At 53.0% G+C, this 22,788-nt stretch overlaps 7 protein-coding genes across 7 annotated transcripts; 5 read left to right on the top strand and 2 right to left on the bottom strand.

Moving 5' to 3' along the window:
* The first annotated feature begins 127 nt into the window (after nt 1-127).
* Nucleotides 128-1,394, top strand: rsm25 (mitochondrial 37S ribosomal protein mS23). The gene is made up of 2 exons (XM_025609026.1): nt 128-735; nt 818-1,394. The coding sequence occupies exons 1-2, from the start codon at nt 290-292 to the stop codon at nt 1,182-1,184; spliced, it is 813 nt and encodes a 270-aa protein (XP_025470451.1). The 5' UTR covers nt 128-289; the 3' UTR covers nt 1,185-1,394.
* An 846-nt stretch (nt 1,395-2,240) lies between these two features.
* BO94DRAFT_554423 (putative cell morphogenesis protein Sog2) lies at nt 2,241-5,398 on the top strand (the record flags this gene model as incomplete). The annotated part of the gene is made up of 4 exons (XM_025613714.1): nt 2,241-2,674; nt 2,746-2,857; nt 2,915-3,264; nt 3,316-5,398. The coding sequence occupies 4 exons, from the start codon at nt 2,241-2,243 to the stop codon at nt 5,396-5,398; spliced, it is 2,979 nt and encodes a 992-aa protein (XP_025470450.1).
* Nucleotides 5,399-10,858: 5,460 nt separating this feature from the next.
* Nucleotides 10,859-13,353, top strand: BO94DRAFT_511489 (TCP11 family protein). Its single transcript, XM_025609773.1, has 2 exons — nt 10,859-12,151; nt 12,201-13,353. Exons 1-2 carry the CDS (start codon nt 11,228-11,230, stop codon nt 13,116-13,118), a joined length of 1,842 nt encoding a protein of 613 aa, XP_025470449.1. The 5' UTR covers nt 10,859-11,227; the 3' UTR covers nt 13,119-13,353.
* On the bottom strand, nt 13,354-14,721 carry BO94DRAFT_564045 (NAD(P)-dependent alcohol dehydrogenase; the record flags this gene model as incomplete). Its single annotated transcript, XM_025614395.1, has 4 exons — nt 13,354-13,853; nt 13,913-14,348; nt 14,427-14,582; nt 14,649-14,721. The coding sequence occupies 4 exons, from the start codon at nt 14,719-14,721 to the stop codon at nt 13,568-13,570; spliced, it is 951 nt and encodes a 316-aa protein (XP_025470448.1). The 3' UTR covers nt 13,354-13,567.
* Nucleotides 14,722-15,214: 493 nt separating this feature from the next.
* Nucleotides 15,215-17,487, top strand: BO94DRAFT_564044 (uncharacterized protein; the record flags this gene model as incomplete). Its single annotated transcript, XM_025614394.1, has 4 exons — nt 15,215-15,325; nt 15,391-15,479; nt 15,530-16,457; nt 16,507-17,487. The coding sequence occupies 4 exons, from the start codon at nt 15,215-15,217 to the stop codon at nt 17,485-17,487; spliced, it is 2,109 nt and encodes a 702-aa protein (XP_025470447.1).
* Nucleotides 17,488-17,890: 403 nt separating this feature from the next.
* BO94DRAFT_564043 (uncharacterized protein) lies at nt 17,891-19,273 on the top strand (the record flags this gene model as incomplete). Its single annotated transcript, XM_025614393.1, has 2 exons — nt 17,891-18,834; nt 18,861-19,273. The coding sequence occupies exons 1-2, from the start codon at nt 18,042-18,044 to the stop codon at nt 19,271-19,273; spliced, it is 1,206 nt and encodes a 401-aa protein (XP_025470446.1). The 5' UTR covers nt 17,891-18,041.
* Nucleotides 19,274-19,770: 497 nt separating this feature from the next.
* On the bottom strand, nt 19,771-20,921 carry BO94DRAFT_543882 (uncharacterized protein; the record flags this gene model as incomplete). Its single annotated transcript, XM_025613155.1, has 3 exons — nt 19,771-20,067; nt 20,122-20,349; nt 20,400-20,921. The coding sequence occupies 3 exons, from the start codon at nt 20,919-20,921 to the stop codon at nt 19,771-19,773; spliced, it is 1,047 nt and encodes a 348-aa protein (XP_025470445.1).
* Between the last annotated feature and the right edge of the window lie 1,867 nt (nt 20,922-22,788).

Genomic DNA, 22,788 nt, shown 5'->3' with positions numbered 1-22,788 from the left:
AATTATTATTATGGCTTTCTTCGGGCTTGTCTCTGGCTTTGCACCGGGGCGGAGCCGCCGGCGGGCCAATCGGAGGCGCGCATTGCCAATCCCTCTTTTTTGCACCTGGCTCTCATATCATCCATCCATCGGGTTCCCGAACCACCATCCGTACGCCCCAAAGCCTGCCTCGAACGAGTCGAACCACCTGCGTGTCCAGGCCAATTGATCCTGCCGGCACTTGCTTCCTTCGTTAGGGTGGCTCTCCGACTGTCCGCCTCTCCCCCGCAGATCCTGCACGGCCTTCACGATGGGCAGATATAATCTCGCGGCCCTCCGGGTTAGCCAACTCGCTGATGCACGGGCGGCCCTCGGAAACACCAAGGCTTCAAAAACAACAGATTCTTCCTCATGGATTGATGTATTGCACGACATCCCCCCGGCTCAGGTCCTCGTACGGAATCGGCCCCAACAACACCAACTGGTTCGCCAGCGTCTGAAAACTATTCCCGGGGCATCGAAGCCGCAGGCCGTCTTCGAAGTCCAGGAGAAACGCATCAAGCCGAAGAAGGCAAGCCGCATGTTTATGCCGGTCGAGATTAAATACGAGGAAGACCAGCTGCGCAAGGAATTCTTCCGCGACCATCCCTGGGAACTTGCAAGACCCCGGATCGTCCTCGAAAAGTCCGGCAAGGATTTCGAAAGATACAACTGGAGCCGGCTCCAGCAGCCGGGAAAGAACCTGGATGGTGAAAGGTACGTCTGATGTCCTTGTTCTGAGCGAGAGGGTCTCGCGCCTTGTCCGATGATGCTAACGCCCTCGGCTTGCTCCCAATAGTGTTGTTCAGCGCCAGCTCTGGCTCCTTAATAATATCCCCGATATGACCAAGAGCGCCGCCTATGATATTGCACGCCGCGAGTTCTACCGACTCCGTCTACAGCAAGACATTGAACGACGTGTTGCTGCCGAAGAGGCCGAAGCTACCGGTGCGGTGTTCGGACCGACACGCCTAGAAGTCGGTATGGATCTCGAGAACAAGGAGTTTGAGCGCTGGAAGGAGTGGGCCAAGTTAGAAGCCCAGCTTTCGGACCAGAGACTGGCTGCATTCCTCGGAAACCCAGAAGTTCAGGTTGCTGCTTCTGCTGAGGAATCGGAGCCAGCCTTGGAAGATGACGCCCAGGAGAAGCTTGGGCAAGCACCATGAACCCGGCGCGGTGGTCCTTTCTGGGAGTTTAGTATAGTCAACCCCAGAGGAGAGGGGCTTTGCCAGACTCTCTAATGGTTTATGTACACTACTGGATTATTTTCATATTCTTTTTCTTGGGTTGCTCTGTTTTTCTTTCTTTCTTATTTACCCTGTTGTTGTGAATAAGATCCTCGGGTCATATGTATAGTTTTGTTATTCTGATAGCGCCCGCTATGCTGACCCGGCCAAGTGCAGCTGTAGATATCTATATCCCACCTCTGGAACAGACAAGGTCAGCGGGCAGTTCGTGAGCCTGCGAACCTCAAACAATAGTGGTGTTTCAGGTGTGTTTGCCGGATGTCCCCTGGACCAATCATTGGGGCGGACTTATCGCGCCCGGCACCCCCAGAAAGTTATCGACGGCGGTTCTTCATCCATCCTGACCTGCTTGTCAGTCGACTTGCTCGGCCTGCAAGAGACTGCTGAGCATCCTGACAATTGACATCGACATCTACCTCCTTGGCAGCGTGCACCTTCACGGTCTGGAGGTCATTTCCCCTGCATGCTTGGATGATCGGTCGGGCGGTGGCTCTCATCTGACAGCTGCACCTTTTCGCGTTTCACTATTCATCCTCCCTATCTTTTGGCACCAAGGACGACCGACCGTGTGATTGAGCCCTCTGATACAACCTGTCAAATCGACAGCTCAACCCGCGATCGCTCCGAATTCCAGTCTACGATCCCTCCCTACCTTCGTTCCCTCCTTCGAACCCGAGCGGGTCCTCGTTCGAAGCCCAACGGAAGCGCTCTGGCCAGCCTCGCGCCGCCGTCGAACCTGGCGTCAACCCTACACTTATTTTCGCTTTTGCATGGCACTTCACCTCCTTCGGACTTGACGGTTTCGCCGCTATTGCAGCGCCTGTTGATCATGCTTTGTTCCGGTCTCAGTGAACGTCTCGGAGACTCTCTGATTATCTGATCAACTGTTCGAATTTCAAGTACGTTAGGAGTTAACCGAAGTCAAGCGGCGTCAGACAGGACCGGTAGGCTAGCTCCTTTCCAACATCCTCAGCCATGCTTTCCACAATGATCCGCCCGGAGGACGCCATCAGGATGCCTCGTTCGTACCGCAGTGACGTGGACGAGGACGATGCTAGCAGGCGAACTCCGGAACACAATATGCTTTCCTCTTCCTCGTCTTCTTCCAACAATGATGGAGCGGCAAAAGGCGAGGATGAAATTACACTGGTGAATGGGTCTACCGGGGATGGGCGCAGCAGTAGTCTGGGCAAGCATCAGACGGGGCCCCGCCTTTTGTCGCCAGATGAAACGATTGAACTGGCTCAGCGTGCGGTGGAGAATGGTATCCAAGAGACCAAACGCTCCTTGGCCGGCAGTGAGGCAGTTAGCGATGTGGTGAAGCCGAAGTTGACAATCGATCTGGGTCATTCCAACATTGTCCGCATCCCGGAGACGGTAGTGGACACCATTAAGGATGAAGTTGAACGGTGTGTAGTACATAATGGCTTCAAATATGAGCGCTATGGCTATTGTACGAAAGGAAACTAACAGTTGACAGTCTCTCTCTATCGAATAATCATCTTTTCCATATCCCCTATCGATTTGCAGAATGCTCCCATCTTCGATATCTCAATATTCGGGCAAATAGTTTTCGAGAATTCCCCAAAGGGGTGAGTGACCTGTACAATCCTATGTGGTGGTTCGTGAAGCTCTGACTCTACATGTAGGTATACAAATTGCCGCTTCTTGAGATTTTAGACATCAGTCGCAATAAGATCAGCCATCTCCCAGAAGAAATCAAGAAACTGTCCTCTCTCCGGGTCTTATCGGTAATGCAAAACCGCCTTGATGATTTGCCTCTGGGGATCTCCGATATGAATAAACTTCAAATTCTCAAAGTCGCCGGCAACCCCTTGCGGGGCCCCCTGCGACGGCTTCTCGAGACTTCCGAGACAGAATTTGCCCCCTCGACAATGACTGACAATGAAAAAGAAGTCGCAGTCACTGCCGAACTCAAGAGGTTCTTGAAGACCAAACAGCCCGTTACGGCTCTGGAAATTGAGAGGAACGAGCTCAGGTACGGACTTGACCCTCATCCAGATGCCACCAACTTACACTGGCTTTCCAGCGAGGGCATGTTGGACACGCCTAAGCCCGTCAAACGCGGAGTGAGCAGTCGGTTTCCCGTAATACCAAGTACTGGTGACATCTCGTCCGATCCCAAGTCGCCGTCGCTGTCTCGACCCCCGCCAATCCCTCTCAAATCTCACTATCGCATCGCTTCGGGCCAACACTCGGTCTTCCACAGCGGTTTCCTCCCACGCCCCGGTGCCAGGCCTATTGCTGGAGTCAATGAACGCAACCGGAGCAATAGTGAAGGGATCATCCAGGCCTCTCTCGCGGCGCGCAACAAACGGATGGGAGTCATTCGGAAGAATACCGATTTAGGAACGCTGGATGAGACACGGCCGTATCGAAACAGTCATTTACGGGGTCTCAGTTACGGCTCGATCCTTCGGACGCGGCCCATTGCGGCCGTGTGTAACAGCAACTCCTCCAGTCCCAGTAGCCCGAGGGAACGCAGGCGCTTAAAGGATGGCTTTGTCAATCGAATGTCGAGTCTGCCGGAACACAAGGGCGAAAAAGAAACAGTAGAGCCTATCATCGAGTGCGCGAAGGGAATCCTCTTTGCCCTGTTCCAGGTGCAATCAAACGTTTATTCACTGATCAATGTGATCAAACGCGATGACGCTCGGCGAAATAGCCTCGAAATCGTCTTTTACAATGCCTCTACACACGTGGAGCGGCTGAATGAGGCTATTGAAAATGCGGAACACTATCGTTCCGACGACGCGGACGCAGCGCGAATGGCGAAAGAGGCTGTTAAAAGGGAATGCGAGACATGCATAATCGCGTACACCCATGTTGGAATCCAACTGCGTAACAGCATCGACAAGATAGTCACCAATGGGGATCCACGCTATCTACGTTCCTTGATGCTTATGATCTTTGGCAGCGTAGTTGAACTGCGCAACGCCTGTGCAAGCTTGCGCGTTCCACTCCAAACTCGCAAGCGGCCTTCTGTGGCGAAACCATCTATACCGGAAATCAAAGAGTCGACGGGTCCGGACCGATTCATTGGGCCTACCGTCACTCCGACAAGGGGGAGAGAGCAATCTTTGTCGACGCGTCGGTTCCGAAGCGACACCACAATTCAGCACCCTCTGATCACTACGACCGGACCCTTCCAGGCGGCCCAGAACTACCAGTCTGCTGTCAGCTCGCCTGGTTTTGCTCCAACGCCTTTTAGCTATGGAGCAAGGAGTCGGTCGAGCAGTAGGTCTAATCATATTAATACCTCCGTGCCCTCTTCACTCGCAACTCCTCGTTCAGGCGAGTCATTTCCCCCGATGCCCAGCGCCGTTGTACCTCGGATCAATCCCTTGACGGGTCTGGATGAAATTGAGGAGGAGCGCATCTTCGAGAAGATCTTCTACCAGCTTACCTCTGCGTACACCGCCGCCCTGCATGCGCTGCCTTTGGCGCGCCGTCAGCTGGTGCGATGCCATGAGGCAGCGGAGCAAGGACACGAATCTGAAGGCATCGTGATGCTATGGAATAACCTGATTCGCCGGTGTCGGGTATGCTTGGAAGTGTCTGAGGCACTGGGACTTCGTCTGTCCAGCATGAAAGTCAAGGAGCCCGGCGGCGGCATGCGGAACCAGCGCGAGTTCTGGCAACTCTGCAAGACGTTCATGCAGTCCTTTGTCGACCTAGTTACCGACATGAGAGAAGTTCGAGGCATGCAGCTTCTTCCTGGTGACCTTGTTGTGCTTCTCCGTCCAGTGCAGAGAGCCAGCAGGGAAGCTGGTCGGTTGATTGATGCTTCACCCTGGTCTTATCTAGCAGATATGGCCCCAGGCAATGCACCAGCAAACATATACGGGCCTCCGTTGCAATCCCAGCATTTGCAGCACCAGCCATCCGTGTCCAACTCGAGCAACTTTCATATCAACTCGAGCGTATCACCACAATCCATTCATCTCCCCGCCACACCGCTGAGTGCTGCCCTTGGCCCGGCTGCGCAGGCGACTGTGCCATCTACCCCCGCGAGTGCGTACAGTGATAAATTCTTCGAAGGAGATGTATTTCAGAGAGCTGAGTCACTGCTCTCGATGCCCAATCAGGCACCGTTCTTCAGTCGACGGTGAGGTGGTAGCGCCCACCAACTTTATTTTCGCCTCACAAAAGAGGCGCCTCTCTTCTGGTATGTGTTGCATGGTTGGTCTCGTTTTGTAACCATATCATTGTGCTATTACTGTCTGCTGCGAGAGGTGCGTACTCTCGAACCTGGATAGTGTAGACTTTCGTGGGCCTGGGGCCACGCAGTCCTCCCTATCATATTTGGAGATACAATGAAGAGCTCGGTCACGGCTGTTTTCGATAGATCTGGATCGCGTCGTGCCTCGAACAGCCTATCCCAGCCGTGACTTGATTGATGTCCTTGGTGCGTGTATAACCGCATCCGATCTATGTTGTTGATGTTGGGCCTTGTTTTTCATTTCCGTTTCACGATTTCTTCAGGCCGCCTCCATTTAGCACTCGGGCCGCAGGGAGTCGGGGATAAAAGGACTCGAATGTGTTTACGTTTTGCGCTTTGCGAACGGACGGCGTACGGCTCTAATCATCTTAGGAACCTTGCATAGCGTGTCAATTCTAATGGATGATGACAATAGCGAATTGAAGATCATTCGTTTTCTTCCATAACCATCTAAATCATTTAACGCAGGACACCGCCACGGAAAAGGTACCTGCTTTGTCTATGACATACATAACACACACCGATACTACAATCAATACCTAGCCCCACCTCCTCAATTCACTTTCGCTTACTTACCTACTTGCTTGCTCGCTCCCTACGCGCAAACAAAGGAGAAGTGCCATCCCCGACCCCTCCCTCTAAACCATCCATGTCATGCATATACATAGTGAGGTATGTACATACCCACATTGGCAGGCAAACATCTCTCACCGCGGCGTCGGCGTCGGCGTCTGAGCAAACAATTTATATCCTGCACCTCGCCGTATACGGTAGAATACTTCTTGCTAGAGCTTATTTGTGGGTGAGTCATAGTGTTTGACTGATGATGGAATCGAGCAAAGTATACTGTATACTCTCTCCTTTTTCTTTCTTCATCCCAGGATCAAGAGAGTAGGGTGAATCTGCGAGGTATACCTGATAATAAATCATAAAATGTACATACATACTATACATGATACGCGAAATAGGGTACTACTCAACCCCAAGCAAATCCCAAACTATCTATGTGAATCTCCAAGGGGCGGGGGTATCACTCGTGGTCCGTTTCCCGGTGGTATGCGGGGAAAAAGCTACTCCGTACGTTTGATGAAATGGGATTGGGAATGTGACGGGCAAAGTGGGTGGGGATTCACATTACGACTGTCATCCGGGGATGGAGACGGCGGGTTTGGTGTGACCGTCGTTGTCGTTGGTACGGTTGGAATACCAAGACAGCAGGGGTCGGGGGCGGGGGGCGGGTGAGGACGAGATGGTGGGACGGTCGTTGGTGGTGGTGTCGTACGTGATGCGTTTCTTGCTTGCTTGCTGCTGAAGAGTGCAGGTAGGGGAGGGGGGGGAGTCTGTTGTGGAGGCTTGGGTTGCACAACATCTGGTGCAGAAGGTGGGGTTTGGAATGGGGTTTAGGGGGGGCAGTAGAGACTAGAGGGAGCAGTAGGTTTGGGGTTTGAAGGGGAGGGGTTGTTTGGGGATCTTGGGGGCAGATGACTTGTGGAGTTTTTGAAGTGGTATTGCCTGAAGATTGGGGATTGGAGGTTGGTGGAATGGAAAGATGCAGTCAATGAATACTGGAAGGCTGCTCTCTATCATCGCCTGGAGGGGAATTTTGGTGGGCTATGTTGTCAGGATCAGTCGTCAGTTGTAGTTCTTGGATATACTCTTATTTTATCATGCAGAAAGACTGGAGCGGGTGTTTTATATAGTTTATCAGGAGCTGTTCAACGGAGCGGAAATAAAGAGACTGCGGCAGTAATCCGAGAAAAGGTCGAGATCATACTGATGTATGTGAAAAATCAATCATCTGGTTGGATAAGCTAAGCAAGTGTCGAGTCAAACAAGTAACGAATCTATTGTCATTGCATGTACGGATTACTGAGCGACTGAAGGAATGGCATCCTTGAAGTGTTACTATGGATCCATATAGTATATTGCCGGATATCGTTTCCCGTAACTCCGATGGAAGATAGTTCCTGTCAGCCTGGCCTGAGATCTATAACTGGCGCAGTGGGGATAGCCATGGCGAGAATAGCCAAGTGACAGGATGTATCGAAGCTGACTCGCTGAGATGCTGCAGACCCCTCGGCGCTGCATAGGGCACGGGGCACAGGGCTAGGGCCAATTCTGCTGTCACGGGATCCATCGTCTCGTCGTCTCACTTCTTCGTCTTTAGCATCAATTCACGGCTGCCTGTCAGTCTGTCCCGTGTCGTCGCCGGGCTGGGAGCATCACTTCCGGATCATCATCACAGACGATGCAGCAGATCTCAGACAGTCAGACTACGGGCCGAACAACCCCACTGAAAAGTCGGTGTCGTGAGGGGAGCCAGAATCATAACATCACCATTCACCACTACCACCATCACCACCACTCATTCATGTCGCCCTGACGGACTTTGTCCTGGCCAGGGCTGAGGCTTCGCCCTCCCGCCCCGCCTCGACAGGTGTAGAATACTAGAACTGGAGCCAATGGCGGTGCAGGGCTGGCATACATTTCTTGTGTCGCCTGCAGCATGGCAAGAGGAACTGGGTCAGAACCAACACCGCTCTTTATACCAGCGTGCTTGCAAACGGCCTTGGCTTCCCAATTGCTGTTTCTCCGACCAGGTCCGGAATAATGAGGCGAGTTCGCGTGGAGTATCTAATCGTTGTGATCGGTGCGCTACCAAAGTGAGGCGCCAAGCGCACGCCAGAGCTTCCAGCCGTCAAGCCCCTTTATTCGCGCGCGGCCTTGGATGATAATAATGATCCAGCCACATTGTCTGCTTCTTCTACTTCGCCCTCCGTTTTCGTCGGCAGGCACCCTCCATGGGATCCACCCCTAGCACTTTAAGATTCAACTCTCCAGGAGACTCCGAGCTTAAATAATAATCTTACGATGCCGATCGATAGTTCTATCCCACCGACTTACGGAGCGGTCGGAGTCAATAGTCCATTCCTCATCCCGCGCGTGAGCCCACTCGCAGGGGGGAACCCGGCCGGATTCTGATATTGCTGTTAAGACCGGGGGTCCAGGGCTGTCGCTGACTCGGGTTGGCCTACCGATGCCACCACGCGTGTGATCCACTCCGACCGAGACTCCTGGTGGGTTTTTATCTATCAATCTGCTCTGCTAGGGCGGGTGGATCGGGAAACATCCCCATGTCCCACCCTGAGGGAGAAAAAGGAAACAATGGAGGAAACATGGTCACGGGCTTCTTGTGCCCCCTTCCCCTCTGCCTCCTCCCCGTTGCCACTACAACGGAGGACGGCGGAGGTGAAGGAATAATAATGAATAATAGGGGTCACTGTAGCGCAATCGTCCCGTCGGCGGTCACCGAGCAGGACTCGATCGCGGCCTGGAAATGTCGGTGGACCAAAACGGAATTCAGTCGACGACTATCATTGTCAATCCCATATGCGATAGAACGGAGTAGATGATGAGTCCTACGACGGGCTTTAAGGTTTTGATGGAGCATTATTCAATGTTTCGATCGCAAACAAATCAACGGGATCTTTTTTCGGTCCCAGACGGGGAAGCACTCTGTAGGGGCCTGGGGCCTGGAGGCGCAGGCCACAGGGACAATTAATCTGTACCTGACAGGGTACAGGCCACTAGATTTTCCCATCCACAACACGAGGTCAACCTGGATGGTATGATGATGATGGTGGTGACCCCCATCGGTGTCGCATCAAGCCGTTGGCGGAAAGACCAAGAAACGAAACTCAAAAGGATGAGAATGATCTGATGGGAGTGGACATGGATGTTTGGACAGGGTTATATCCCGAGCTTCTTCAGTATGTTCGACCATGACAAAGGCAGTCAGTCTTCAAGGGCGGTTGCAAGGACATCTTCGGGGGTACTTCTGGATGCATTAAGGGTTGGAATGCCCGGATGCTATTGATGCCCCCTGCTTTGCCCTGTTTATTTTTTTTTCTTCCAGGGAATTTAAAAAACAAAAAAAAAGCAAAGTGAACAAAAAAAAAAAACAGACAAAAAGCAAATATACCCTTGACAAAGCCGGATCAAGATGGATCCGTCGCCCAAACTGATCTGAACACCGGGGACGGCAGGCTGCATTGTCCATCTGCACATTATTCAGTGGGAATACACCGAATGCCCTCTATCAGTCTCTCTATGGAGACGGAGGGCGCATGTATACTCCGTGCTGCTGGGCTGTTGGGTCGTTGCTTGTGTCCGGCCCCTTCTGCATCCCCACCTAAATTATTTCTTTTCTTTTTCGATGATCTCCCACAATTTCATCCTGGCCGAATATAACCTGATAACAACATTGAATTGGTGGCGTCAGTGGCCGGGCTGTTGGGAGGGCGTCCCTCCCTATCACATTGGCTCTGGCACAATGCCCGGGTACCAGCAGTGGCACCGGCACACGCCCGGGCCTTGAGATCGCACACGATACCGGGCCCCGTTGTTGAGGAATGCTGCTGGGGCGGAGGGAGAGGGAGAGAGGGGAGGGAGGGGGGCAGCAGCAGCAGTCAGGGATCAATTTGACTTTCCCTCGCGCCCTCGCGCGGCGGCCGTTAAGGAATGGATCAGGATCGTGATCAATCCTGTTCTTAGTTCTTACCCACTCGCTTGCAAGTTGCCAGAGCGCAACCGACACTTTCCCCCCAAGCATCCCCCCCAAGCATCCCACGTCATCCACTATGTGACTAAGGGATCACTGGACCGGTGGCCACCAGCTTGCTTTAACGTTTCCAAAATTCCCTTTTGTCGGAGCCCGTTCCCAGGTGCGAAACTGCGAAACAAGCCCCCCCCGGAAAGTTCGTAGCAGCTGCAAGCGTCTAGATTAGATCAGCCTCACTTTTCCCAGCGGACCTGCAAAAGGCAGTGGTGCCTCTGACTAGTCCAGTCGATGCTGGCCGTCTTCTACTGCCATGTTGCCGCACAGCTCGCTTTCTCTTTCCTTCTAGTCCTCATCGGTTGGCTCGTGTCCTGTCCGGTCTGCTGCGGGCGTGTAATTCTCTTCTTAAATTTTATTATTGCGTGCAGGGCCGTCCTTTCTCAGTCTCCGAACGCCGTTATACATACTATCTACTACTACTCATCCGCATGGCTTTGGGCCCACCACCATCATTGGTTATATCAACACACTGACATCCCGGTCTCTTTGTCAAGTGGTCCGTCCCGATTTCCTTGACGTCTGCCGGCATTGAAACCACTCGGTCAACGACGACTACCTTTGTTTGCTATTTCCTTGCCTTTCTGCTGTCGCGTAGCCATTGGACCTGCTCCCTTTCATCCCTCTTGCTGCCTGCTACTATCTACTGCTACTGTCCCTTGGTGGTTTCCCACTTGGCAGGGTGAAGATAATCCCAATTAAAACCGAGGGCAAAACAGGGAAGTGGCCCTGACCCAAAAGGCTCACCCAGGGTCTTACTACTATCGAAACACTATTTTGACAAGACCGCCGTCTACGATTGCCCGTTTTATGATCGGCATTGACGATCGCCCTCGTTGACCAACCTCGGGTGCGTACTAGTTCTCCCTCCCTCGCTGGGTTCCTGTCGACCCCAGGCAAGGACTGATCGCAGGACCGCTGCGAAGGGATCCATCCCATCCAACCCGCCGTCTGTATAGGGCTGCGGTGCCTTGCGTCCGTCGCCCAGGAAATGCCCGTGACCCCCACGATCTAATCGCTGTCCCCAGGTTCCTCGTTCATTCTTCCGAGCCTACCCCAGACATTTCTTCTGCTGCTGCTGCTCTACTTCTCACCCTCGATCGGATGGAGATGGACCTTCAAAAAACGAAGGAGGCCCGGCGGAATACGCCGGGCAAGCAAGAAGAGAACTCAGAATGCCCCCTGGAAGCATATGGAGGAAGTGGTCATGCGAAGGATTCGCCCAAGAACGACTCCTTGGATCACCGAGATGCGAGTAGCAATTCCGATTCAGCGAACATGCACCAGCGTCGCCAACCCGGCAAATTCAGCTACCATGAAGGTGTCGCCCTGACTCTATCTCCGTCCATGCAGGCAGCAGCCCGAGCTCTGGTGCCCTCGCCGCAAGCAATGAGCATCCCCACGGCCCTGGGTCTCAGCGCGAATCAGCACCGCCTGTTACTGGCCGCCAAACGGTACCCGCCCGTGACCAAGAGCACGTTGAGCGAGTTGGACCTTCCCTGCATCATGAGCAACATCAACCTCCGGATGGACGCCAACTTTGACCGAGATCTGCACTTCAAACCCGACTTGGATGGTGAAAAGGGCCGGCGCAAACGAAAAGAGGCCGCAGACTACTGGGAGGCGATGGCCGTTGAGATCGCCATCTACGCATTTGGCGCCGCACATGAGAATCCAGCCGACAACTCACCGAATGGCCCGCCGCAAACCTTCGAGCCCCGACTCCCTGCCATGTTCGAGACCTTGCAAGACGTCCTGAAAACGCTCGTTCCCGAGCGCGACCATCCGGGGGTGGTGCAGAACCTCGAAGTGACGCTCCTGATGCAGCAAATACAGAAGGGGGTTCTGGATATGGTCGGAGTGGCACGCTGGCTGGCGGCACTGCTCAAAACGCATTGCGCGCCCATGCGCGATGAATGGGCGGATCGGATGGTCGAGCAGATTCGGTCCGGGTCGGAGACGCAAAACTCGCTCGAGATTGTCGGTGGACTCCAAACGCTGTTCTCGATTCTGGAAGCGATGAAATTGGTAAGAATTGGCATGCGCTTGTTACAGGGAGGTCACTGATCAAGTCTAGGATGTTGCCAATCACCAGATCCGCGCATTCCGGGTGCTGCTCATCGAAGACACGGTTCCGTTCCTGCAGGAGTATTTCCGGGGCAAGATTGAGAGGGACAACTTCCGCGTCGAGACCTCGCGACTTTGGTATCTGGATCTCCGCGACCGAGAACTGCGCCGGATGCCGAAGCCTGCGCATGTGGATGGGTTCTGGCCGATCTCATTGCTGTTCGGCGGGATATCCGACTTCTTACTGCAGTTTCACAATCCAGAGGGCTTCCCTGAAACGTTCGTCTTCGATTCGGACCGGCTGTGGCAGCTGCGGTCGTGTCTCCAGAACCTGATCAGCCTCGATATCTGCTGGTTCATCTTCGAATCATACATCAACGCGCAGAAACGATATCTATCGGCGCCGGTGCAAACGTACGCGACGTTCCGCACTCGCATTGGATCACTGATGGAAGAGAACGAAGAGTGCCCCCGCGGGTCCCCTCTCTGGCTAAAGAACGTGCGGTGCATTGCGCTGGAGATTGCACGGTTCGCATGCGCAGCGTGCTTCCAGGATGGATCGGTGTCAGATGATGTCATTGCGCCGATTGAAACGGCGCTGGAGTGGCACCTCTCGAACGAGTCGTACTTGTTCCAGTACTTCCAGAGCTCTCTGCGCGAGAAGCTGCTTGGGGCGACGTTTGCGACGGCGAAAAAGTACCTGAACATGTCACCCCTGGCGATCTGCGAGTCGCAACGCAACCAACCGCAGGCGTCGATGGGGCAGCAGCACTATGACGTTGAGAGGATCTCGATGCGACTAGCGCACATGGGCGTGCTACACTGGAAAGTTTGGGCGCCGATTCTGTACGTGCGCGAGAGCGTGACACTGACTGACGTGGCGATGAGCGCGAGGGCGACTGACGTGGCACGGTCGTCGACATTTTGATTGTGGATTCGAAAATGCTTGTGGGTTCGGTGGAGTTTGTGATTGTCTTCTGATTGCAGTTCAGCGTGTTGCATTGGCTTTGGTTGGCGTCCCTGGAGGGCATATATATTGATTAATGGTGGTGTTTGTTCGGCAGAAAAGATAGATGGAGAGTTGTGACACTGTCTGATAACTTGATATATCCTTAGATAAGTGTTAATGAGGTATTTAGCCTTTACGTGCTGTAGAGACTTTCCATGGCAACTTGATAAATAGTCTTTATATCGAAATTATAGACAATTTGCCCACTGCAGAGGGTAGGATTCAACACAGATCAGCATGTACGGATACCATCAGACATCTACCCTATAATGGAGGTATGTTCTGACTTCCTGAATGAATGCTTAGACATCGGAAAGCCTAGTATTCCAAACAATGGTGAGAACAGGACAAAAACCCCTAGTATAAGATTACATCTCCCTCACCAGCACCCCCCTATATCTCACCTTTCCCTCCCTCAACTTTCCCATCGCCTCTTCAATCCCCTCCTCCGTCAACGGAAACGTCATCACCGTCGGAACAATCCTCTTGTCGGCCGCAAACTCCAACAACGCCCGAGTACTCTGCCGCGACGCCACCAACGATCCCTGAATCCTACACCCCTTGAAACACAACTCCAACGTTGGAATCCTCGATGGCTCAACCGTCGCCGTCAACGGATAAATCGCACTCGGACTATCCATAAGCGGCAGCAACCTATACACCCATCAGCACCCCCCCTCCTCCATAATCCAGATAAAAGATTCACAACTCACTCAGAATAATCCACATCACCACTCCCACAAAGCAACAAATGCCTAACCGGCCTCTCCAACCCCATCCCCTCCCTCTCCCCAGACCGAAAAACATGAAACTCCCCCGCCCCATACTCCATCGCCTCGTGTCTCTTCGCCTCCGACCCCGAAAGCACAACCACCCGATATCCCATCGCAGAGGCGAGCTTGATAGCGAGATGGCCGAGTCCACCCACCCCCATGATTCCGACCCGATCTCCGGGTTGCATGTTGAAGCGCGTGAGGACGGTCCAGACCGTAGCGCCGGCGCACATTAATGGGGCGGCGTGTATGGAGGAGATGTTTTCGGGGATGGGGAATACGCAGTTCGAGTCCCAGATTGTGTGGGTGCTGGAACTTCCGTTGTTGGTGTCGTTGAGGCCGTATTGTTTTTTGTGGGGGCAGAATTGGTCTTGGTCTTGGTTTTTTGTCAGTATAATATTGGGTGTGAATGTGAATGAATGGGGAGGAAGGGGGAAAGGGAGGAGGGGATTGCCTTTGGAGCAGTTCTCGCATCGTGTGCAGATACTGTGTATGAAGCCGAATCCTACCCTGTCGCCAATCTTCACGGTCTGGACACCCGGTCCCAGGGCGCGGATTATACCGATGCCTTCGTGGCCGAGGACTTGGGGGTGGGTTCGGTAGTGTTCGTCTGTGCCGCAGACGCCGGACACGAGGGTCTAGATGAAGACTTCGTTGTGGTCGAGGGGGGGAGGACTGGTGATGGTGATGGTGTCGGGGGTGATTTTGCCGGTTGGGGAGCCGCGGAAGACGTTGTAGGTGTAGGTCATGGTGGTAGTATTATTCTGGTTGCTGTGTGTGTGTGTGTGTGTGTGTGTGTGTGTGTGAGAGACTGTGTAGAAAGTGGTGTAGAATTGTTGTAGAGTATGGACTTTATATAAGATCGTGGTATAGTATAGTATTATTCTATAGTTCCTGCGGGAATTCTCCGTTGCGGGTACATCTCCGTTGATTGCGAGTTTGGGACATGCGTGATTTATCTATCTGCCATACGAGGTTAGAAGACTAACGCAGTTCTCGAATTAATGTTTCTAAAACCCCATCATAAGATCTAGCCTAAACATTACCGCCAGATCAGGGATCCAACTACATGTATATGGATGACCGAACCATATGACGGCCGGAGATCCGTCCGCTGGGCCGCCTTCTCGTGTGTGATTGGTTAGAAGTAGCGGCGAGCGGAATAAACCCCGTCGGCATATTCTCAGAACGCGACCATCGTCATGTCATCGATCTCCTGACTACACTCTACAAGATCATACCATGGAGCGGGACAGATCAGAACGGCCCGCAGTACCCGGCCGACGGCGTCGGGCTGCTGCCCGAGGCCGCATCACAACCGCCTGCGCTCGTTGCCAGAAACGGAAGATTCGGGTGAGTTGCATAGCATCATGGATGAAGGTGACTTTTCCACCAACTCACGCAATAACAAGTCCTAGTGTGACGGAGTGGCCCCTGTCTGCGGGGGTTGCCAACGAGCCCGTGTGGATTGCATTGAAGGGACATCTTTCCGTGATATTTCCCGAAGGTGAGCCTGGTGAACTTGTATGCCCGTATTGATATTAAATGTTGGATTAGTTACGTGGATGAACTAGAGGTGCGAATCGAGTGGCTAGAGTCGCTTATCCAGGAGCACCTGCCACACATTGACCTCAATAGTCCTGATAGTGCTCACTTGAGTCGTCCTGGGGCGTCAACCGAGGCGACCGCTCCGGAGGCTACTCAGACCGAACAGGCTAGGGATGGGTGGCATCACGCCCGTGATATTAGCAATCAACTGGGCGTGGTATCTGTCAATGCAGGGGCGGATCTTCGTTACTTGGGCCCTTCTAGTGGGTTGTTTTTTACCAGGTTTGTGCTGACGGGCCTGGGACGGAGGGCTGAGCTGGCACGAGAATCGCTTCCTCGTTCAAAAGATAGCAACTTTGTCCCTGCGGAGCTTCTCGATGTCCGGCCGAGAGAATTGCCGTCTGATATAAAACAGGCGCAATGGTTGACACAGGCATATTTTGAGGCAGTCCATCTGCAATTTCCGTTTCTTCACAGACCAACTCACCTGGAAGTTCTGCAACATGTTTACAATGGTAATGATGTCGCGCCGGCGGATCAATTTCAGATTTACATGGTCCTGGCTATTGGGGCCACTATTCGATCACGCCAGGCGAAAGTGCTACTTCCAGCCGAAGGGTATTGCGCCTCTGCGATGGTCCATCTGGATACTATTTTTCACAAAGCCTCCCAGCGTAGTGTACAATGCATGCTACTTTTACAGATGTATACGATCAACAACCCGTCATCAGGGATCAGCCTTTGGAGCCTTCATTACAACTGCCTGGCCCATGTGATGGAGCTGGGATTGCATCGCAATATCCAAGGCCCTACACTCACCTGGTTCGATCAGGAAATGCGTACCCGGGTCTTCTGGTGCGTCTATACGATTGATCGTTGCTTGAGCACATTGCTAGGAAGAGCAATAGGCATAATGGACGAGCAATGCGATTTAAGAGTATTTCCCGGCCACTCACAGCTTCAAAGGTAGGCACTAATTTTCACAGTTACCGCGAGATATCAACGATGAGGACTTGAAGCCCAACCAACCGATACCGGCTCAACTCCCAGCAGCCATAACCAACATGACTAGTGCAATTCACCTCTTCAAGCTTGCCAGGTTTAAAGCCGAGATCAAATGTGTCCTGTATTGTGTTGACCGGAACTATCCTCCTTATACGCAGCCCGCCATTACGGATGTCAAGCGATGGCAAGAAGACATGCTCCACCGTTTGGGTCAGTGGAAATCGGCAATCCCGCGCCATCCTCCAGAAAGCCCAGCATGCTATCTGAATGACTTGCTCGACATAAAGTACTATGAGCTTGTCATGTTGGTTGTACGCCCTAGCCCTCTTTTCCAGCGCCCTTCCAAAACCCTGATTCGGCAGTGCTTCCACTGCGCCCTGAAATGCAGCCAGCTCTATAATAAGCTGTATGTCACCAGCATGTTGCACTATAACTGGGTCAACGTGCAGTCGTTGTTTCTCTGCGTCGTGACAATCTTCTATTGTGTGTGGGCCCCCGACGGGGTAGGCGAGGAGGCCGACCTTGATACCGTTCTGCATGCGCTAAAGTCTGCTTCTGACGTCCTCAGCGCTACAGGGGAATACTGGCTTGAAGCCAAAAGAAGCCGGGACGTGCTGGATTGCATCACGAGGGCAACGGTGCGGTGGTTCTCGCAGAGACTGAGGCAATTATCATGTTCAATAGGCAGCCGCAGTGATCAAGGGTCGACCGGGTTTTCTAACTTGGAAATTGGACCATTTACGTCTGATATTTCCAACGCCCAACAGTCACTCGATCCGTACTACGTGCCACCGGGACAGCCAGCTGCAACGTCAGAGCTTCTGTCATTCTTTGCGGGCTCTCAGCCGGAATTGGACATGGATTGGTTGAATTTCTCCTGGGACACATCTGGGGGGATGGAAGAGATGATGCAGGATTTGATTTCCAGAGAGCGCAATAATGACATAATGTTAGGATCTTAACCCTACTTCACCTCCATATATCATCTCCTTGCATATACACCGTCTCAATCCGCGCGAAACTACTCCCCAGCCTCAGAAATATCCCTCTCTGCACAGTAGACCTACATGTTCATATAAGAACCACCGAAGATACTATGTAGTACTGCTAGAATCTCAGCGATTGATAGGGAAACCTCTTCCTACTAATTCTATCCGATCCGTTTGAATTCAACAATACTACATAATTCAGAATCAATCATTACTCAAACCCGAACTGAACCACTACCTCCAGACTCCAGTGTATCCTGCATATCCCCCAATGAATCCTTACGTAATCCATCCATTCCCCATCCATCACAATGCAACTCTAATTTCAGCATCATCGCATAGATATATCCTCCAGCAGTAAATACCCTGTATTTCATAGATAATAACCACATCCATTCATTCACACCTCTATTTCTATACCACGGAACCAACCCATGGACCCAACACCATCCACAATAACCACCACCAACATCACCACCACAAATCAAACACTCTCATCACATCCTTACATCTGAAACAAACCAAAAATGCGCCTCACAACCCCAACCCTCAAAGCCATCACCCCCACCAAACCAACCACAAACAATACTAGTATAAAAGCATCCTACCCCTGGCTCCAAATCCTCAAAGCAACGACCCTCCAACACCTCGCCCAAAAAACCGGGATTAAGAGTTCCGGCCCCAAAGCACTGCTCATTCAAAGATTAGAGGGCGAACTTCCCCGTTGTGAGTACCTGCATCATGGGTCTGGGTCTGGATCTGGCTCTACTCGCAAGAATCCAAAGGCAAGGGAACTTAGGATTCTGAGTATTGATATGGGGATTCGGAATTTGGCGTTTGCGTGTTTATCCGTGCCGCCTGATCCCGCTTCTTTGTCTGGAGGAGATAATCTTGGGAAGAATTATGAGGGTGGAGGTGGAACTGGAAATCAAATCGTTCTGGAGGCGTGGAGACGATTGTCTATTCCGCGTATTAGGGAGGAATTTAATCTTCCTGTGTCTATGTCTATGTCTGAGTCGTTGGCTAAGACGGGGATTCGGTTGATTGCGTCTGAGGAGGAACACACCACCACCACAGATACTGGGGATAGTATCACTTCCCCAGCAGCCACAAAAGAAGATTTCTCCCCCGCTGTCTACGCTCACCATGCATACTCCCTCATCACGACACTTTTGGATCTCTATAAACCTACACACATTCTGATTGAACGACAACGGTTCAGAAGTGGAGGTGGGTCGGCGGTGCAGGAGTGGACGATTCGAGTGGGTGTGTTTGAGGGGATGTTGTATGCTGTTTTGAGGACTTTGAGGGTTGCTGTTGGTTCTGGTTCTGGGTGTTTTTCGGAGGGGGAGAGGGGGGGTTGGTTGGTGGTGAAGTGGAGGTTTGGGGTATGGAGCCTGGAAGGGTGAGTCGGTTTTGGGGTGAGGAGGGTGATCAGAGTAATGCTGGTGATGGGGATGGGGATGGTAAGAAGAAGAGGAAGAGCGTGCGGGATGTCAAGAAGATGAAGATTGGGTTGGTTGGGGGATGGTTGGGAGAGGAAAGTGGGAGGGTGGTGGTTGGGGAGGATGGAGAAGTGAGGAAATGGGTGGATGCGTTTTTGGAAAAGTATCAAGGGAAGAGAAGTAAAAAGGGAGATGGGAAAGTGGAGATTGGGAAACTGGATGATTTGGCGGATTGTTTGGTGCAGGGAGTTACTTGGCTTGAGTGGCAGCGGATGCGCCAAAAGGTGGTTTTGGCTGAGGGGCGGATTGAATGATCCCTGTTCGATAGATTGGATATATCAACTAGGTAGATAGTAGCAAAATGTCATTCGCTTGACTAACGACAAACGCTCTCGTAATCAAGTCATCATCTTCCCACGCGAAGAAAATATATCTACTTCAAATCACAAAACAAATGTACAGTAGAGCCGATGTAACCCGTTAGACGCCGTCGCCATCCCTGCGTGGGCAAGCCCACGCCGGCAGACACCAGATCATGTCCGATGAGGTGCTCTCGAGAAAGATTCGTAAAGAAGAAAAAGCTTTGTTCGTTAAGCGGAGGATCGAGATCCCAGAGAATGGAAGGAAAGCTCCATGCCGGAGCAGTGAGAATAGAATAAAGTCTAGGAGTGTGAAAAGTGGTTGTCCAAATGAAATGTCAAGTTTGTACCAGAAGCAAAACAATAATCCTCTCGTAGGTACAGGCCCCGTCTTTCTGCCACATGGGAATCTCATTACAGGCGTGACGTCAAACGAGACCCATATTCACCGTCTAGTAGACGCGGCGGAAGTGAGAGGGGAAAGCAACCTTGCTGCTGGTCTGGAAGCCAGTGGGCCGGGCAGCTCCGCTGGGGTAAGGGAAGGTGCCGTTGCCGTGGCCGTAGGGGGCGCTGGGGGTGGGCACCACGGTGGGCTTGCTGTGGGTGGTGGTCTCGACCGCCGAGGTAGTAGTCTCGGCCACGGTGGAAGTCTCCGCCTCGGAGGTGGTCTCGGCCTGGCTGGGGGACGAGCTGGTCTCACCGATCTTGGCGATGCTGTCGGGGGTGTACAGGGCAGCAGGAGTGGCGGTCTGGGATGCGTCAGTAAGGGAGTCATGCAGCCAAGACATGCAGCGGGTACATACCACAGTGACGGTGTCGTGGACAGTAACAGTGACCGGAGCACAGGTCTCGCCAGTGCTGGCGGCAGCAGTGACCGCGGAGCCGGAGCTGGTAGCAGCAGCGGCAGCAGCAGAAGAAGACGAGACGGCGTACAGGGTGTAGGTCTCGTAGGAGGTGGAGGTCGAGGTGACCGTGGTGTCAGAAGTGAGAGTGGTGTCCTTGGCGGTGGAGGAAGCAGTAGCAGAGGGGGTCTAACATGGGTTAGTCTATCTCATGAGCAAAATGGTTCAGATGCACATACCACATAGACGGTCTCGACGTCAGTCACAGTGCGGTGGATAGTGGTGGTGACAACAGTCTGGGAGGCACCAGTGCCCAGGGTGTAGGTGAGAGTGACATCCTTGGTCGAGGTGACAGTCTCGTAATCAGTCGAAACAGCGTCGGTAGGAGCAACAGCAGAGGCGGAAACGGGGGCGCTGCTGTAGACACCGGTGCTGAGAGGAACAGGCACGGGAGCAACGCTGGACGAAGCGCCAACGGCTCCGGCACCGGCACCGGCACCGGCACCGGGAGCCGAGCTGGAACCAGCAGGGTGGATAAGGGCCGAGCTGGGGGCACCGCCGGCGGGAGAGCTGGGAACAACAGCCGCGCTGGACTGAGGGGGAGTCGGATAGACGGGCACGATGGAGGTCGACACAGTCTGGTTGCTGTAGCCACCGGGGTGGAAGTTCACCTGGCGAGCCTGGAAGCCGTGGTTGTTGGCCTCACCGACAGCGGCGAAAGCACCCAGAAGGGCAACGGAAACCTTGGTAGTAAGCTGCATTGTGAGAGATTGTGGTGGTGGTGGAGTCGATTCCTTCTTGTTGGTATTGTTGTTGAGAGACTGCGGGGGGGTTGCTCAATGAGAGTGATGCGAAATCTATTCGCAAAGCAAGCAAAACAGAGTAAAGAGTGACTGATTGCAAGAAGGAAGGTCGCAACGTCTCTGACACAGAAGACAGTTGAACAGAAGAGAATGTAGCAGTCTGACGGAGGACAGGCCGGGAAGAAATCGAAGGAGTTAAAAGAAAACGCTCGGGGGACAAAAGGAGATGATTGAATAAAATCGTTAATTATCGTACGCGAGGTTACCAGGCACCGTACCAACTACCAAGGCGCCAACGTCGTATGGAATGGCACGCATGGGACCGTCTCATACGACGCTAATCGGCCGGCTAGCGCTAGGCTGTCTCATCTAGGCAGAACGGGCAGAACGAGGTGGTGTCGTGGTGATAACCCGCATCGAATCAGCTGCTGCTGTCCTCCTCCTGATATTGTTCTTAATTTTAATTTCCTCCGTCCGGGTGGGTCCCGGCGCAGGAACCACACGCGGATTAGCTGCGCCAGAGATGAGGCCCCGTTTCATCCCGTCATGGCTACCCGTGATTGGCCCGCGTTGCCAGCTTAATCTCATTGTGCCTGACCGACGGGCCAACCGCACGGCTTGCTGTCTACGCTTTTCCTCCCCGTGTTCCCTCTTTCGGTCCTCGTTGTCTGTTGTCTGCCAGGGCGCCCATGCAGCAGGATTTTTACAGGAGATGAGTCGCACCGTTACCGCCATTTTCAGGGACGGCGCAGGGCTCATGCGCTTCATGCCTACGTACCTACCTAGTTCCTAACGTCCTGCTGGGCAGGAATGCTAAGAATCGTGGCCAAGTAGATCGCGTGGGTGTCAACATTGCCCCGATCGGGCAACCCCGTAGGCCCTCAAACGGAGCATCCATGGAACAATCATACGTTCAGATTTTCATCGCAGCGCTTGACTCAACCTCATTTATGGGACGGAGCTGAATTGCCGTTACCGTAATTTACCGGTGGACACGCTTAATCAACAATCCGCTGTGGATTTAACCGTGCGGAGATGACAACATCATCCAATATCCATTCCCGCCGTCGGAGCTACGTACGATGGTCCCCAGCTCATGGAAAAGGGGTTGTCGAGAAGGATCGAAGCTCTATCCTCATCCTGGCCAAGGCGGTTAACACCCCGACTCGGATTCCCCCAACCCGATCGCTCAGTTAGGAGCTGCTTGCCACTCGAAGCTTCTTACTTCTGGGTCAACATGCCCCGGGGCCAAATGGTTCGGACTAGTCGCTTTGACTCTCAGCTAAGACTCATGATGGTTATAGCGTGAGACGCTTTGTAACCAAGATCGCTCAACTCTGAGACGCCTCGAAGCGAACGATGGGGAAGAAGTCACAGGAGGCTCAACACATCGTCAAACCCGATTCCCGACACTATTGTTCTGTCAGTGGGCGCGCCAGAAGCGTTGACAGTGTTGATCAAGGAATCTACGCGCGATGATCCTGAGCCTACGAGGCCTTGATGGTTGGTGCACCAAGTGGAGCCGGGCATGGGGGCCTAGACAACGGCGATTTTCCTTCAGAACAAAGAATATCACACCGGTTGATTGCTTGGGGATCCAGGCTCAAAGCCAGCGGCAATAAATGATATTGTCCGGGACGGGATATTGACCTGGCAAATGGCAATGATGGGGGATGAACCTCTGAGGTGTTCGACCCTGACTGGAGCCCGGGGACGATTGCCGCCAGCGTTTCATTCATATGGGGGTTAACTGGTTAAGATATTTGGTTGCCTGAACAGTGACTCGCTCACGGCGCACTAGGAGATGATCGCCTTCGGCTCTTAT

The sequence above is a fragment of the Aspergillus sclerotioniger genome, assembly GCF_003184525.1.
Source record: "Aspergillus sclerotioniger CBS 115572 chromosome Unknown BO94scaffold_6, whole genome shotgun sequence".
NCBI classification, from domain to species: Eukaryota; Fungi; Ascomycota; class Eurotiomycetes; order Eurotiales; family Aspergillaceae; genus Aspergillus; species Aspergillus sclerotioniger.
The sequence above is the reverse complement of the archived record's forward strand: the minus strand, read 5'-3'. Positions and strand labels throughout refer to the sequence as shown.

Coding starts and splice junctions, on each gene's coding strand:
- BO94DRAFT_511489 (XM_025609773.1), top strand. CDS start 11,228: ATGGAGATGGACCTTCAAAAAACGAAGGAGGCCCGGCGGAATACGCCG. Junction 12,152..12,200: donor TTCTGGAAGCGATGAAATTG/GTAAGAATTGGC, acceptor GATCAAGTCTAG/GATGTTGCCAATCACCAGAT.
- rsm25 (XM_025609026.1), top strand. CDS start 290: ATGGGCAGATATAATCTCGCGGCCCTCCGGGTTAGCCAACTCGCTGAT. Junction 736..817: donor AAGAACCTGGATGGTGAAAG/GTACGTCTGATG, acceptor TGCTCCCAATAG/TGTTGTTCAGCGCCAGCTCT.